This window comes from Bubalus kerabau, chromosome 17, assembly GCF_029407905.1.
Source record: "Bubalus kerabau isolate K-KA32 ecotype Philippines breed swamp buffalo chromosome 17, PCC_UOA_SB_1v2, whole genome shotgun sequence".
Lineage (NCBI taxonomy): Eukaryota > Metazoa > Chordata > Mammalia > Artiodactyla > Bovidae > Bubalus > Bubalus kerabau.
In genome coordinates, this window is record NC_073640.1 from 5177877 (window position 1) to 5192743 (window position 14867).

The window sequence follows — 14867 nt, forward strand, 5'->3', positions numbered from 1 at the left end:
GCAAAAATGAGCTCTTTAACTCTGCTCAGATGGAGAAACAGAGCAGGGGCTTTCTATGATGCAGGACACGGAGGAGCCTTTTTCTCAGGCTGCCTCATTCCATGACTAAAGAATACAATCACTCATTCACCGACTCACTCAAACATCTGCTTAGCACTTCTGATGATGTATCACACACAGTCTAATCTCAAGGGCTTCACCAACTATTACAGGAAACAGAAGCAAATGTTTGAACACATACAGAGTTAGGAAATGGAGGTTAAAGCAGGAGGAAAAAGACAAAGACTGTCCGGTGGTATCTATGGTCAATGGCTGGCAATGTGACTAAGTACAATATGTGGTTAATTGAATCACAAGATGTCACAGCAGTAATGCAATCAGACTTACAAATCTTTTTTTTTTTCTTTAAATAGTTTTTGAGGTTGTGTTATATTTTAAAAACCCTACCCCCTGTTCATGTTTTCTTCTACTGTTTTTGTGGTGTTTTACTTTAAATCTCTGACTTATCTAGACCTTACCTAGAATAAGTCATCAACTTAAGCAGCCAATCTGCTTCTCTGTTCTTGCAGTCTCCCATTCAAAATACCAAATAATGTGGAGGTGGAGTGATTTCTTCCAGTACTGTCAGATATAGAACTACTCCTCTTTGAAGACACAACTCAAGCATCATCTCCACTATTAAATATTTCTGGACACCAACCCACCAGGGCAAAATTCACTTTTGTGTCCCCACTGTGCTCTTACAGGCTTCTGCCGAAGCATTCAGTGCTTTTTGCACAGATGTGATTTCACATCAGTTCCTTTTAATGATAGACTGTATACGATATGGAGATACAGATACAACACTGAATGCATCAGTCGCAGTTATCTCTGGAGTTTGTATCTGCCAGCTCGAGCCTGTCTCCATCCTCGAGGTGTTTAGTCATGTCCAGTTTCCATCATAGCGTCTGGCACACAGTAGATGACTATATGATGACTAAATGAAGTAACTTTAAAAGACAAAACTCTAACATTGTAAACTTGACTTGTAAAGAAACAATTTCATACGGTAGCTGTAACTGAAGAAAAAGTTACATTTACAAATATTATTTGGCCGAGCTTGCTGGTTTCTACAATGGAGGACTATTTGTAGATTTATCATGGCCCTTGGATAAGGTTAATCATTCTCTTGTTAGGATTAAGTGCATTTAAGAAAACATTATGCTTCCCAGAACAAAGGAAGAGCATCCTAATATCTGCCATCATATACATAAAACACATACGGCAAATTATGGAAAATCCATACTTACGTGATTGCAGTCTGAAGAAATTTCATTTTCAGGCTAAAAGGAAAAAAAAAAGAAGAGACGATGTTAAAAAAAAAAAATCCTCAAGTTTTCAAACACCAGCAAAATAAACTCAAAACAAGAAATGAGAATATTCAACTCATTATATCTCTTCAATAGGAGGAGCAGATTTTTAGATTGCTGAGGAGCAATATACCAGAAGAGCAGATGAGACATAGTCCCTTGGCAATCCATGGTACAATATGGAAACTGGGAAAATGGAGAGGAATGTAGTAAAGAGATAAAGCAACACTGGCAGAAGGATCTTTACACGGTACTTCATAATCCTGAAAGCTAAAGAGGATCAGGCACAATATAGGTGTTCTTGCTTCAAAGAAAGTCAGATATCTGAAAAAGGCAGGTTTACTAAAGAGGGCAAAAAAGGTCTGACAATGATTACAAATTAGTCTCATGTCACCTTTAGGGGAAGCAAGGTGGTGGGTACACAGGACCTCCCTCTACTATATTTGTAACCTTAAGAGTCCATAACCTTGCAGGTCTATGATTAAAAATATAACATTGAAAAAAAAAAACAACTACATATTCCCATGAATACATTTGCTCATAAAGCCAAGTACATACAACAGAGAATAAATGAACTTTCATTTCGGTGACAAACAAGTAGACGAGGTTAAGCTTAAAACTGCACAGCTTTGCCATACGCTTCTTTACTTTCCTTGTTCATACCAGTAAAGGAGATACGGCTGTCATAATGCACACAATAGTAAAGTACTATCTACTTTGAGTTTCCAAAGCTTTCTAACCAGCTCAAGCGAAGTCAATTCTGTCTCCCCTCTATGAAATATTCCTGACAAAGGTTGTAAATGATGCCATTTTTCTAAATAAAAAGATTCTCCCTATTCAAGGAAAGAAATAAGGCAGTACAGAAAAGAGAAAATATTAGCAAGCTAAACGGACACACCGAGCATTACTTCAAGAAGAAAAGGGTTTCTAAGGAACTATTCATTCCACTACAGTATTTAACAGGCATTAATTCTAACATACAAACTCATTTCTGTATGTACTTATAAAATATATTAGAATTGACTCAGATTGCTAGGCAATTGTGAGATTATAACACACCACCTCTGAACTTTCTCCCTTCTTGTCTAAGTAAGAACAGACATTTTAATGCCTTTCTGATGCGTCTGAGTCTCAGAAATCCGCCTCCATACTGTGAGTTAATCTAGCTTAACTCTGCTCCCTTCATTTCAATTCCAAGTGCCTAATTTATAACGCTTAACAGTTTATTTGCAAGAAAGCTTTCTTTTGTTTGGGCAGTTTTCTATCTATCCCCTCTTCATCTATACTTTCCACTTTTCCCAGTCAATCAGCAATTCTACCTCTTTCTCAAAGCACATATGGCAATTAACATCACTAGCATCTCTACTTGTGTTCATTTCCATAACAATAATTTTGGTTTAAAGGGGCATTCTTGAAAGAAATTCAGAGCGTCGGAGAATTTTCAAAGTAGTCAAATAAGATTTAAGTTACTCATGGGAAAAAAGTGTTGCCATGTTCATAGTCCACAAGTCTTATATTAGCAAATTAACGACTGTTTTAACGTCCTGCTTCCCTACAGTGGTAGGCTGGATTATTGCTCCCAGCTCTCCACTCTTAATAGGATTTGATATCCCTTGCCCTTTGTCCTCGTGACTCTGCACAGCCTCCTGCTGTGGACCGAGTGCACCCCCTGCCCCACTGAGGTCAGGCCGGGCTGCTGACTTGATCTGGCCAGTGAGATGCTCGCAGGCATAACATGAGCAGAGGCTTTAAATGTGCTCGGGTGGGCCTGTACTCTCAGACTCTTGCCATTCCCCATGTGAAGAACACGTACAGAAAGCTTCAAGGACAAGGAGAGACACGTGAAGCAGAAAGCCCTTGAAGTTTTGAGGGTGTCTGTAATGAAGAAAAAACTGACTAACAAGCCTATCAGGAAAATGAAATAATAAAAATCTCAAAACCTTTAAGTTGTCATTAACTGCAATGATCTGATTTAGTGAATCATATTAGTAAGAACACAGTACCGCTCCTTTCATGAAGGAATGACACAGTCCACAGAGACGTAAGTGAACTGCAAATCTGAAGATCAGGCTTGTTTTTTATCTCTCTCACTGTCTTGATTTGCAACTGACAATTTTTTTTCTTTATAGTTTTTCTTTTCACAAAGAGAAGATGACAATATAGGAATGCTATGAGAAAAAGATTATGATGTTAAGCCACTGAGATTCATTGAACAGTTATAAAGAATTTTTAAGTGTAATTACAAATAATTTACTCTCATAAATTTAAAAAAGCCTATAGAATTAAAGGACAGAGTAGTTGTTCAGAAGAACAGAACAGAAACCTGAAAAATACAAAACACAAAGTAGTAAACCCACAGGGCTTCCCTGGTGGCTCAGAGGTTAAAGCGTCTGCCTCCAACGTGGGAGACCCGGGTTCGATCCCTGGGTTGGGAAGATCCCCTGGAGAAGGAAATGGCAACCCGCTCCAGTGGATTCTCCACTCTTGCCTGGAGAATTCCCATGGAGGGAAGAGCCTGGTAGGCTACAGTCTACAGGGTCGCAAAGAGTCGGACACGACTGAGCTACTTCACTTCACTTCAAACCCACAATACCAGCACAAATTAACTCTAGAAAAAGTATTTAAAAAAAAAAAAAAAAAAGGAAAGAAAATGCTACAGTTGAGCACTCAGCCATTTGATAAGAAACGAAAAGACAGAGATCTCAAGGAACAAAAACAGATGTGGGTGCTCACACAGGTGTGCTTCCGAGCCTGCACCGCTGCCATGAGGTCACAATCGAGTTACTTCATCAGACAGCACATCTACTTCTGAAAATCTGTACACGCAGACAGGCTTGATGATCTTTAACCTTAGGATATGAAGAGTATGGGGACTAACACCAGAACTATTAAGGAAGAAGAGGCTGAAGATTGTTTTCCTTTTATTAACAGTGAAATAACACTAAATAAAATGATCCCAAGAAATCAATCAACAAGTAAATACTGAATACATATGAAGTACCCAAAACTGTGCCAGGCATTGTTGTGGGATTACAGAGTAAGGCACTGTCCCTAACCACAGATAGTTTACAGTCCAGCTGTAGAAATAAAATGGTGAGTTCAAGCAAATGAGCAAAAGCAGACTTGAGCTGGGCCTGAACGTTCAGACCGGCCGGCCCAGGGGCCGTTCCAAAAGGGATGCAACTGAGAAGATTCCCTGGAGCTCAGGAAGAAAATAAATGAAACTTTCTTTTTTGAAAAACTCATCCTTCAATTTAGACTTTCATGGTTTTGTAATATATGTTAGAATAATTGATACTTTATGAATAACACATATCTACTAGGGTAAGCTTAGTAATTTTTTCAAATAATAAGACCATGATGAAGACAGAAAATTGAGAGTTGAAACCTCCCTTCTAACCAGTTTAGGAGTCCTCCACTCAAACCCACCCCTTCAAATCAGAGGCAAAGTGAAGGTTCCTAGCCTGTGAAAGCAGCAAATTAGAGGCTAAGCTTTGCCACAGAATTAGCTACTCTCTATTACTCTGGAGACAGAAATCTGGACTTCGAAAAGTCTTCTACATCAAGTGTTTCCTCATTGGAATTTAAAAAACTGTTCTCTTAACAATGGAAAACTGGGGGGAGACAAGCTTATGAAAACTCTCACAAATAACTTTCTGTTAAATTAACGATCAAATTTTGGAGAAGAGCCTGCTGAAGCTGCATATGTTAGTATCAACAAAAAACTCATTATGAATACAGGAAAGAGAGAAAGAAGACAACGTGACGCAGCCCCCAGCCTAGCAGCAGTGACTAAAACAGAAGGAACGCAGTTCATGCTGGCCGGCGATGTGGCAACAGCAGCGTGGGAGACAGCCGGAGCACGCTCTGCAGCAGACGGCACCGAGAAACCGGCTGATGCCGGTGAAAAGCGTGATGCGTAGCAGAAACAGTACAAGTGTCACTGGGTTGCGCCAGGTGCTACATTTACTTCTTATAACATGATTGGGGGGGGGGCAGGCAAGGAAAATGGTATTGTGTCCAGTTTACTGATAAAGATAGTGAAATTCACAGAAATCAAATCACATAATCAAAGGCACGTCTCTAGGAGGCAACAGAAACTGAAGTTTATTTAACGACAGTAAATGACAACCAATGCTTATTGTGATGCTTTCTACCTTGATACTTCCCCCCAAAGTCAGCAGCTCAGGATGAGCACAATAACGGGGAGACCTTTGGGAGGAGCAAGAAAAGGGAATGTAGACAGGGGACTCTCCTGGTGGTCCAGTGGTTAGGACTGTGTGCCCCCAACGCAGGGGGCCTGGGTTTGATCCTAGGTTAGGGAACCAAGATCCCACATGCCTCATGGCCAAACACCAAACAAAAAAATAAATCAAAGAAACATAGACAGGATGAATAAATGGAACAAGTGCTCTAGACTGATTTATTTGGTGAATTCAGAGGCCAGCAGCCTGGGTAAGAAACTGGTAATGAGATCAACTATGGATCTAGACTGGGGTTTCCCCAGTGGCTCAGTGGTAAAGAATCCGCCTGTCAATGCAGGAGACGCAAGTTTGATGCCTGGGTCAGGAAGATGCCCTGGAGAAGGAAATGGCAACCCACTCCAGTATTTTTGCGTGGAAAATCCCATGGACAGAGAAGCCTGGCAGGCTACAGTCCATGGGGTTGCAAAGAGTAGGACACAACTGAGCACGCATGCAAAGGGATCCGGATGAGCCCTTCAAATAACCACAACAGGTTATAAAAAACTTTGATTAGTTCATTTGACTTTTCTAAATCAGTGATTCAAATGTTTGGGATATTACTATACTTTAATCTCCTAACTGGGTAAGCAAGACAAGCTGAAACAGTTGATTTTAAGGTTTAACACCCCTAACCCTTCCTCTAAGTTCCGTAAACTCAGAATGGGCTTTTAGGGATAGAAATTGTGTGTGTGTGTGGGGGGGGGGGGGGGTGTTGGGGGGAGGAAACCCAACAGATCAGCAGTAGTGTCAGCTACAGAAGCTCTGTGCCTTCAGATGTCTCACTTTTTCAGACCCTAGAGGACAAGCTTTGGACTAAAACAGGGATTTCATCACCTAGGGTTCATGACAGACTTAGGAGTAAGGTTGTCTTGAAAAAGAACGCAAACTTCTGCGTGCAAGTATGTTTTCCTGAGAAGAGAATCCACAGCTGTTATCATCTCAAAAAAATCCATAAGTCGGAGAAAGACGAATATTGTATGATTATCGCTTATATGGACAATCTTAAAAAAATAAAAAAAGACACAAATGAACTTACTTACAAAACAGAAACAGACTCACAAGACTTAGAAAACAGCCTTACAGTTGGTTACCAGGGGAGAAGGGTAAGAGAGGGGCGGCTAGTGAGGTTCGGGCTGACACGTTCATACTGCTGTATTTGAAATGAGTAACCCACAAGGACCTATGGTATAGCACGGGGAACTCTGCTCAATATTATATAACCACATAAATGGGAACAGACTTTCAAAAAGAATATACATGAATATGTATAACTGAATCACTTTGCTGTACACCTGAAACACATTGTTAATTATTTAGACATTACTATAGCAGTCTTCAGAATAATAATCAAAGTTTATAATCAAAACTAATGACACACTGCAATACCGCTGACCCTTGAATGACGTGGGTTTGAACTGTATGGGTCCCCTTATATTTGGATTTTTAAAAAATAAATGTGTACTATGTTTTTTTAAAAAAGAAGCATTTATCTAAGATGACTGAGATTCTCTCCGGCTCTCTGAGTCTATAAAATCTGAGACGTGGAACTGAAAAATAGCAGTATTTGAATTCCACATCCTTTAATGCAGGTAATTTGCATACTATGATTACGGTTTCCTACTGCTTGATCTTAATCATTCTCGGCTGGTCAAAATCAAAACAAACAGGTTTCAGAATACACTGCTGGAAAGGTTGAGTCTGAATGTTCTCAATTAATTCAACCATCACATTCACTTAAGATGATGATTTTTACAGAGAGTACAAGTCTGGAAGTATGATTTCCCCAAAGGCGAATAGGCTGAGTTAATGAGTCTGGCAGGGGAAATTAAAGGAGTCACAAAACTAACTTGGAAGTTGTCCCAGTTTCTAAAACAGAAATGCTTGGGAGTTAGACTGTGTCTAAAATATGAAACATTCTATAATCACATCTACTCCAGTTGAACTACCCACCAGATCATACCTGATACTAAATTCAGTGGCAATAGACTCTATGCATTAAACACCAAGAGAAAACAAACAAATCAGCAGTACTGCTGCTTTCGTGGCCTTGCAAAAATCTGAAGGCTAGGAAACAGCCTGATGCCTCCTTCTGAGGAACATTCTGCTGCAGCAGTAGGTAAATTCTTCTACAAATTTATTCTTGAAGGACCCAGTAAACTTCCAGTCATATAAGCAATTCATTTATTAATTAGGCCCAAACCACTTCCTTCACGCCCACCAAAAAAGCAAACTGAAAACACTACAGTGGGTGATGATTAGATCAACTAAGTCTTTCAGTCTTGGTAAATTTCTCCTGCGCAAGTGTAAACTGAACATTAACCCTCAGTCAGATTCATAACTAAGTTCCTCTTAGTGCCTCATTCTGGCTCAACCAGAATTATTTTCTATTTGTACCCAGGGATAGCTGCTAAGGATTGTTTTACTAAAATAACAGGGATCAGCATAGGCTTTGTGCCCTCCAACAATGCTCTGATTCACTCAAGAGCTTTGCTTTTATATGATTCTTTAACATTCACCCATCTTTTCAGAAAGGATTTACGAACAGGTTCAGTGGGAGGTAAAAAGAAAGGAAGACAGAGAGTTACAGATGGCTGGCTCTCAAGTACATATGATAAGGGAGGTAAAACATGAGTCTACACCTAACCATCACACAAAGTTGACTGTGGAGTTGAAGGAGCTAATATTTTAAAGAATGAAAGAAGTACCACCACCCTTTCTGAGTTAGGATGACAGAAATCAGACAGACTAACAGAGGCGGGAACAACTAAGGGCAGTCTTACCAGGAAGCTGTGATTTGCTGATACGAGGAGGCTGTGATTTGCTGATAGGACGCTGTGTGTAGGCAGGGGCGGGGGTGAGGGGGCGATAAGGCACACCACCAAGGTGAGGAGGTCAGAGGGCGGAGACCTGAGTAAGGACGCAGGGAGCACCATGGGACCATTCCCAGGCGACGGTGAAGGGCTTCCCTGCTGGCTCAGTGGTAAAGAAACTGTCTGCAATGCAGGAGACATGGGTTTGATCCCTAGGTCGGGAGGATCCCCTGGAGAAGGAAATGGCAACCCCCTCGAGTATTCTTGCCTGGAGAATCCCATGGACAGAGGAGCCTTGGTCATGGGGTCTCAAAAGAGTTGGACAAGACTTAGTGACTAAACAACAGCAACATATGGTGTGTCTGTGTGCTTGGTCACTCAGTCGTGTCCAACTCTTTGTGACCCTACGAAGCACAGCAGGCTTTCCTATCTTTCACAGTCTCCCAGAGCTTGCTCAAACTCATGTCAAATAATGGTTTTAGTCCAAATTAATACGTTATGCTAATTACAGTGTAGAGAGTGGTGATTCAATTTATTATTATTTACTTGTGTGCTTCCCCAGTGGGTGGTGGGGTAACAACTGGGAAAAAATATGCAAATACTTTAAAAAATAATCTTTAAATATTTTATTAACTTTGAAGAAGGAATAAGAACAGCTACTTAAGAAACTGGAGCTACTTAGGCACTGATCTATTCATAGAGTTTTTACATAGCTCAAGAAGTTTACATCAAATGGGGGAAAAAAAATAGTAGCGAAGACCTATATACTATAGACAGAAAAGATCCAGAAAAATCCATCTCTAGAAAGCAGGTCATATGGACTCATAGACTTCACTGAATATAGAAGAATCAAACAGCGCAACATAAAGCCTTCTGCTGGGGACATAAAGGTAGCAGCCAGGCCACGGTATCAAAGAAAATATCCTTTTTCTCCTAATCTAAATGTTTGCTTCCAGTCTGGGTTTAGAGAGAGTTCCTGATCTTTTGCACTGGTTGTTAGTCAAGGTCCCTTTCTCGTTTGCTTTCCTGGTTTCCATTTCAGCCAGCTCTTGCAGTTGCCTGTTACTCAGGCCTTTGCATTCCAACTGTTTTCCAATCACTGTGCATTCTATGCAAACAAGGCAGCAACTTCCCTAGCCTCAATCTTCTCTCCCTCTTCCCCAAGAGCAGACACAGTGACAAAGCACAACGTGCTAACTATTTGGCCATTATTGCCTTCTTAGGAGGCTCTTGCTTCTGAGATATATATATGTTTCAGTTCAGTTACTCAGTTGTGTCCGACTCTTTGCCACCCCATGGACTGCAGCACACCAGGCTTCCCTGTCCATCACCAACTCCTGGAGTATACTCAAACTCATGTCCATTGAGTCGGTGATGCCATCCAACAATCTCATCCTGTTGTCCCCTTCTCCTTCTGCCTTCAATCTTTCCCGGCATCAGGGTCTTTTCCAATGAGTCAGTTCTTTGCCTCAGGTGGGCCAAGTATTGGAGTTTCAGTTTCAGCATGAGTTCTTCCAATGAATATTTAGGGTTGATTTCCTTTAGGATTGACTGGTTTGACCTCCTTGTACTTCAAGGGACTCTCGAGTCTTCTTCAACACCACAGTTCAAAAGCAGCAATTCTTTGGTGCTCAGCCTTCTTTATAGTCCAACTCTCACATCCATACATGACTACTGGAAAAACTATAGCCTTGACTAGACATACCTTGTCAGCAAGTAATGTCTCTGTTTTTTAATATGCTGTCTAGGTTGGTCAAAAGACTAGCTTTTCTTTCAAGGAGCAAGCGTCTTTTAAATTCATGGCTGCACTCACCATGTGCAGTGATTTTGGAGCCCAAGAAAATAAAGTCTGTTTCCATTGTTTCTCCATCTATTTGCCATGAAGTGACAAGACCAGATGCCATGATCTTAGTTTTCTGAATGCTGAGCTTTAACTTCTTCACTCTCCTCTTTCACTTTCATCAAGAGGCTCTTTAGTTCTTCACCGCTTTCTGCAACAAGGGTGGTGTCAACACGCATCTGAGGTTATTGATATTTCTCCCGGAAATCTTGATTTCAGCCTGTGCTTCATCCAGCCCGACCGGAAATCTTGATTCCAGTTTGTGCTTCATCCAGCCCGGAATTTTGCATGATGTACTCTGCATAGAAGTTAAATATGCAGGGTAACAATATACAGCCTTGACATACTCCTTTGGCTATTTGGAACCAGTCTGATTCTAATGGTTGCTTCTTGACCTGCATATAGATTTCTCAGGAGGCAGGTAAGGTAGTCTGGTATTCCCATCTCTTTAAGAGTTTTCCACAGTTTGTTGTGATCTATACTGTCAAAGGCTTTGGCATAATCAATAAAGCAGAAGTAGATGTTTTTCTGGAACTCTCTTGCTTCTTCTATGATCCAACGGATGTTGGCAATGTGATCTCTGGTTCTTCTGCCTTTTCTAAAACCAGCTGGAACATATGGAAGTTCGCGGTTCACGTATTGCTGAAGCCTGGCTTGGAGAATTTTGAGCATTACTTTACTAGCGTGTGAGATAAGTGCAATTGTGCAGTAGTTTGAACATTCTTTGGCACTGCCTTTCTTTGGGATTGCGATGAAAACTGATCTTTTCCAGTCCTGTGGCCACTGTTGAGGTTTCCAAATTTGCTGACATATTGAGTGCAGCACTTTCACAGCATCAGCTTTCAGGATTTGAAATAGCTCAACTGGAATTCCATCACCTCCACTAGCTTTGTTCATAGTGATGCTTCCTAAGGCCCACTTGACTTCACATTCCAGGATGTCTGGCTCTAGGTGAGTGATCACACCATCATGATTATCTGGGTCGTGAAGATCTTTTTAATATAGTTCTTCTGTGTATTCTTGCCATCTCTTCTTAATATCTTCTGCTTCTGTTAGGTCCATACCATTTCTGTCCTTTATTGAGCCCATCTCTGCATGAAGTGTTCCCTTGGTATCTCTAATTTTTTTGAAGAGATCTCTAGTCTTTCCCATTCTATTGTTTTCCTCTATTTCTTTGCATTGATCACTCAGGAAGGCTTTCTTATCTTTCCTTGCTATTCTTTGGAACTCTGCATTCAAATGGGTTTATCTGTCCTTTTCTTCTTTGCTTTTAGCTTCTCTTTTCTCAGCTATTTGCAGGGCCACCTGAGACAACCATTTTGCCTTTTTGCATTTCTTTTTCTTGGAGATGGTCTTGATCCCTGTCTCCTGTACAATGTCATGAACCTCTGTCCATAGTTCTTCAGGCATTCTGTCTATCAGATCTAATCCCTTGAATCTATTTCTCACTTCCACTGTATAATTATAAGGGATTTTATTTAGGTCATACCTGGATGGTCTAGTGGTTTTCCCTACTTTCCTCAACTTAAGTTTGAATTTGGCAATAAGGAATTCATGATCTAAGCCACAGTCAGCTCCCGGTCTTGTTTTTGCTGACTGTATAGAGCTTCTCCATTTTTGGCTGCAAAGAACATAATCAATCTGATTTTGGTGTTGACCATCTGGTGATGTCCGTGTGATGAATATTCTGCTGTGTTGCTGGAAGAGGGTATTTGCTATGACCAGTGTGTTGTTTTGGCAAAACTCTGTTAGCCTCTGCCCTCCTTCATTTTGTACTCCAAGGCCAAACTTGTCTGTTACTCCAGATATCTCTTGATTTCCTACTTTTGCATTCCAGTCCTCTGTGATGAAAAGGACATCATTTTTGGGTGTTAGTTCTAGAAGGTCTTATAGATCTTCACAGAACCGTTCAACTTCAGTTTCTTTTGTATTACTGGGTGGGGTAAAGACTTGGATTACTGTGATACTGAATGGCTTGCCTTGGAAATGAACAGAGATCATTCTGTCATTTTTGAGACAGGACCTAAGTACTGCATTTTGGACTCTTTTGTTGACTATAAGGGATACTCCATTTCTTCAAAGAGGTTCTTGCCCACAGTGTGTGTGGGTGTTAGTCACTTAGTCATGTCCAACTCCTTGTGACCCCATGGACTGCAGCCCACCAGGCTCCTCCGTCCATGGGATTCTCCAGGCAAGCACACTGGAGTGGGTTGCCATTTCCTTCTCCATCTTGCCCACAGTAGAAATATTATATATATATATATATATATATTTAAATATGAAATATATTATTTCATTTTCCCAAAACCCTGGCCCAACTTGACTATTACTCCATCCACAGTGGAGGTCATGGCAGCATTCTTCAACTGGGACTGGTAGAAGACTAGCAGTCTACACTTTGTACATTTCTTCCTGCATGTCCTTTAATACCTCTGGCCTCCAAAGACACACAGGTGTCTTCATCTTGTGTTATAAAACTTGTGGGTATGTTTGGCAGCATCAGTCACGTAGGCCAACCCTGGGGACTCATGGGTAGTTTCTCTGCCAGTCCAGCACCAGGACCATCTGGCAGCATCAACAGCAGACATCGAGGGGCTTCTCACTGTCCTCACGTGCCAGCCCCCACCCCCATTAGAGGCGCTGGCGTGGACTACTGACTAGAGCGGCAGGTGTGGTTCAGAGACAGAGCCCAAAGACAACACGAAGAATAATGTAGAATTATTATATATACTTCTGTGGGAACACGATGCAATTTACAGAGATAAAAGATAGATGGGCAAGGTTCCTCCAACAAACTAGAGCCCATTTATCCCTGGTTCTTGGACAGTCAGGGTATTAAGATGAGGTCAAGACTTACTTTCTTGTACCTTTAAAATGAAAATAACTTAAATGGTCTTTATAATATATATAAAATAGTCGGAATTAGTGAATGGGTCTGCTCGAGTTCAGATATTACTTACTTGTATATAAACAATACGGGCAAAAGACTTGCAGCTTTGTAAAGTGCTAATTCATTTACCTTCAGTGAGGTTTTAGCCCTATTTTAAAAATACGAAAGCATAATAATGTAGCTCATTACTAGACTTAAGAGCCCCCTGCAAACTGATCAACTCCTGACTCACTGACAGATGTATCCATACCCATGAAGATGCTTTGTCTCAAAATTTAATTCAAGAAATCAAATTACATCTTATTTTTGCTTAAGAAAACTCTACAACTAGTTAAAAATAACCAAATGGAAACACTCAAAATTAGTAAAATTTATCTATCTTCTGTCCCCAGAGCAGGGAATGGCAAATACAGATATAACAATCTAGTTACTGAACACAAAATACATCATTACATTACGGCCAAAAGGATACATATTTGGTTATGGTTTTACAAATCTTAAAGTTTATTAAAAAAATGTAAATTACAAAATCAAGTAATGTTCTATACCCTAAGAAATACTGTGAACTCCTTGCCCATCTCCCCCCATTTTACTACCCTGAATTAAAGGTACCACCCTGCTTATTTAACTTATATGCAGAGTACATCATGAGAAATGCTGGACTGGAAGAAGCACAAGCTGGAATCAAGATTGCCGGGAGAAATATCAGTAACCTCAGATATGCAGATGACACCACCCTTATGGCAGAAAGTGAAGAGGAACTCAAAAGCCTCTTGATGAAAGTGAAAGTGGAGAGTGGAAAAGTTGGCTTAAAGCTCAACATTCAGAAAACAAAAATTATGGCATCCGGTGCCAACACTTCATGGGAAATAGATGGGGAAACAGTGTCAGACTTTATTTTGGGGGTTCCAAAATCACTTCAGATGGTGACTGCAGCCATGAAATTAAAAGACGCTTACTCCTTGGAAGGAAAGTTATGACCAACCTAGATAGCATATTCAAAAGCAGAGACATTACTTTGCCAACAAAGATCCATCTAGTCAAGGCTATGGTTTTTCCAGTGGTCATGTATAGATGTGAGAGTTGGACTGTGAAGAAAGCTGAGCACCGAAGAATCGATGCTTTTGAACTGTGGTGTTGGAGAAGACTCGTGCGAGTCCCTTGGACTGCAAGGAGATCCAAGCAGTCCATTCTGAAGGAGATCAGCCCTGGGATTTCTTTGGAAGGACTGATGCTGAAGCTGAAGCTCCAATACTTTGGCCACCTCATGCAAAGAGTTGACTCATTGGAAAAGACTCTGATGCTGGGAGGGATTGGGGGCAGGAGGAGAAGGGGATGACAGAGGGTGAGATGGCTGGATGCTATCACTGACTCGATGGACGTGAGTCTGAGTGAACTCTGGGAGTTGGTGATGGACAGGGAGGCCTGGCGTGCTGCGATTCATGGGGTTGCAAAGAGTCAGACATGACTGAGCGACTGAACTGAACTGAATAAACTATATGAGACAGGTCATCCACAAAAGATGTTTAGAGAGATTTCTTTCTATAGAGCTCACTCAATCTTTTTCATCAGCTTTCCATTTGGGACCATGTCACTATTGCAAAGCACAAGTTTTTCTGGAATGAAATCATCTGCATGAGAGCGTATAATCAGCGAGGAGGGAAAAGTTACCACTGACTCACTCACTCATTTTTTTTCCCCCTAGGAGAAGAGTTAGAAATCAGTTTGGTCCTA

At 40.9% G+C, this 14867-nt stretch overlaps 1 protein-coding gene across 1 annotated transcript in view; it reads right to left on the reverse strand.

Moving 5' to 3' along the window:
- GLG1 (golgi glycoprotein 1) overlaps nt 1-14867 on the reverse strand; it is a 122195-nt gene that overhangs the window by 47228 nt on the left and 60100 nt on the right. Inside the window, exon 2 of the mRNA XM_055553423.1 lies at nt 1290-1322. Coding sequence (XP_055409398.1) covers nt 1290-1322 — 33 coding nt within the window. The remainder of the gene's footprint in view (nt 1-1289; nt 1323-14867) is intronic.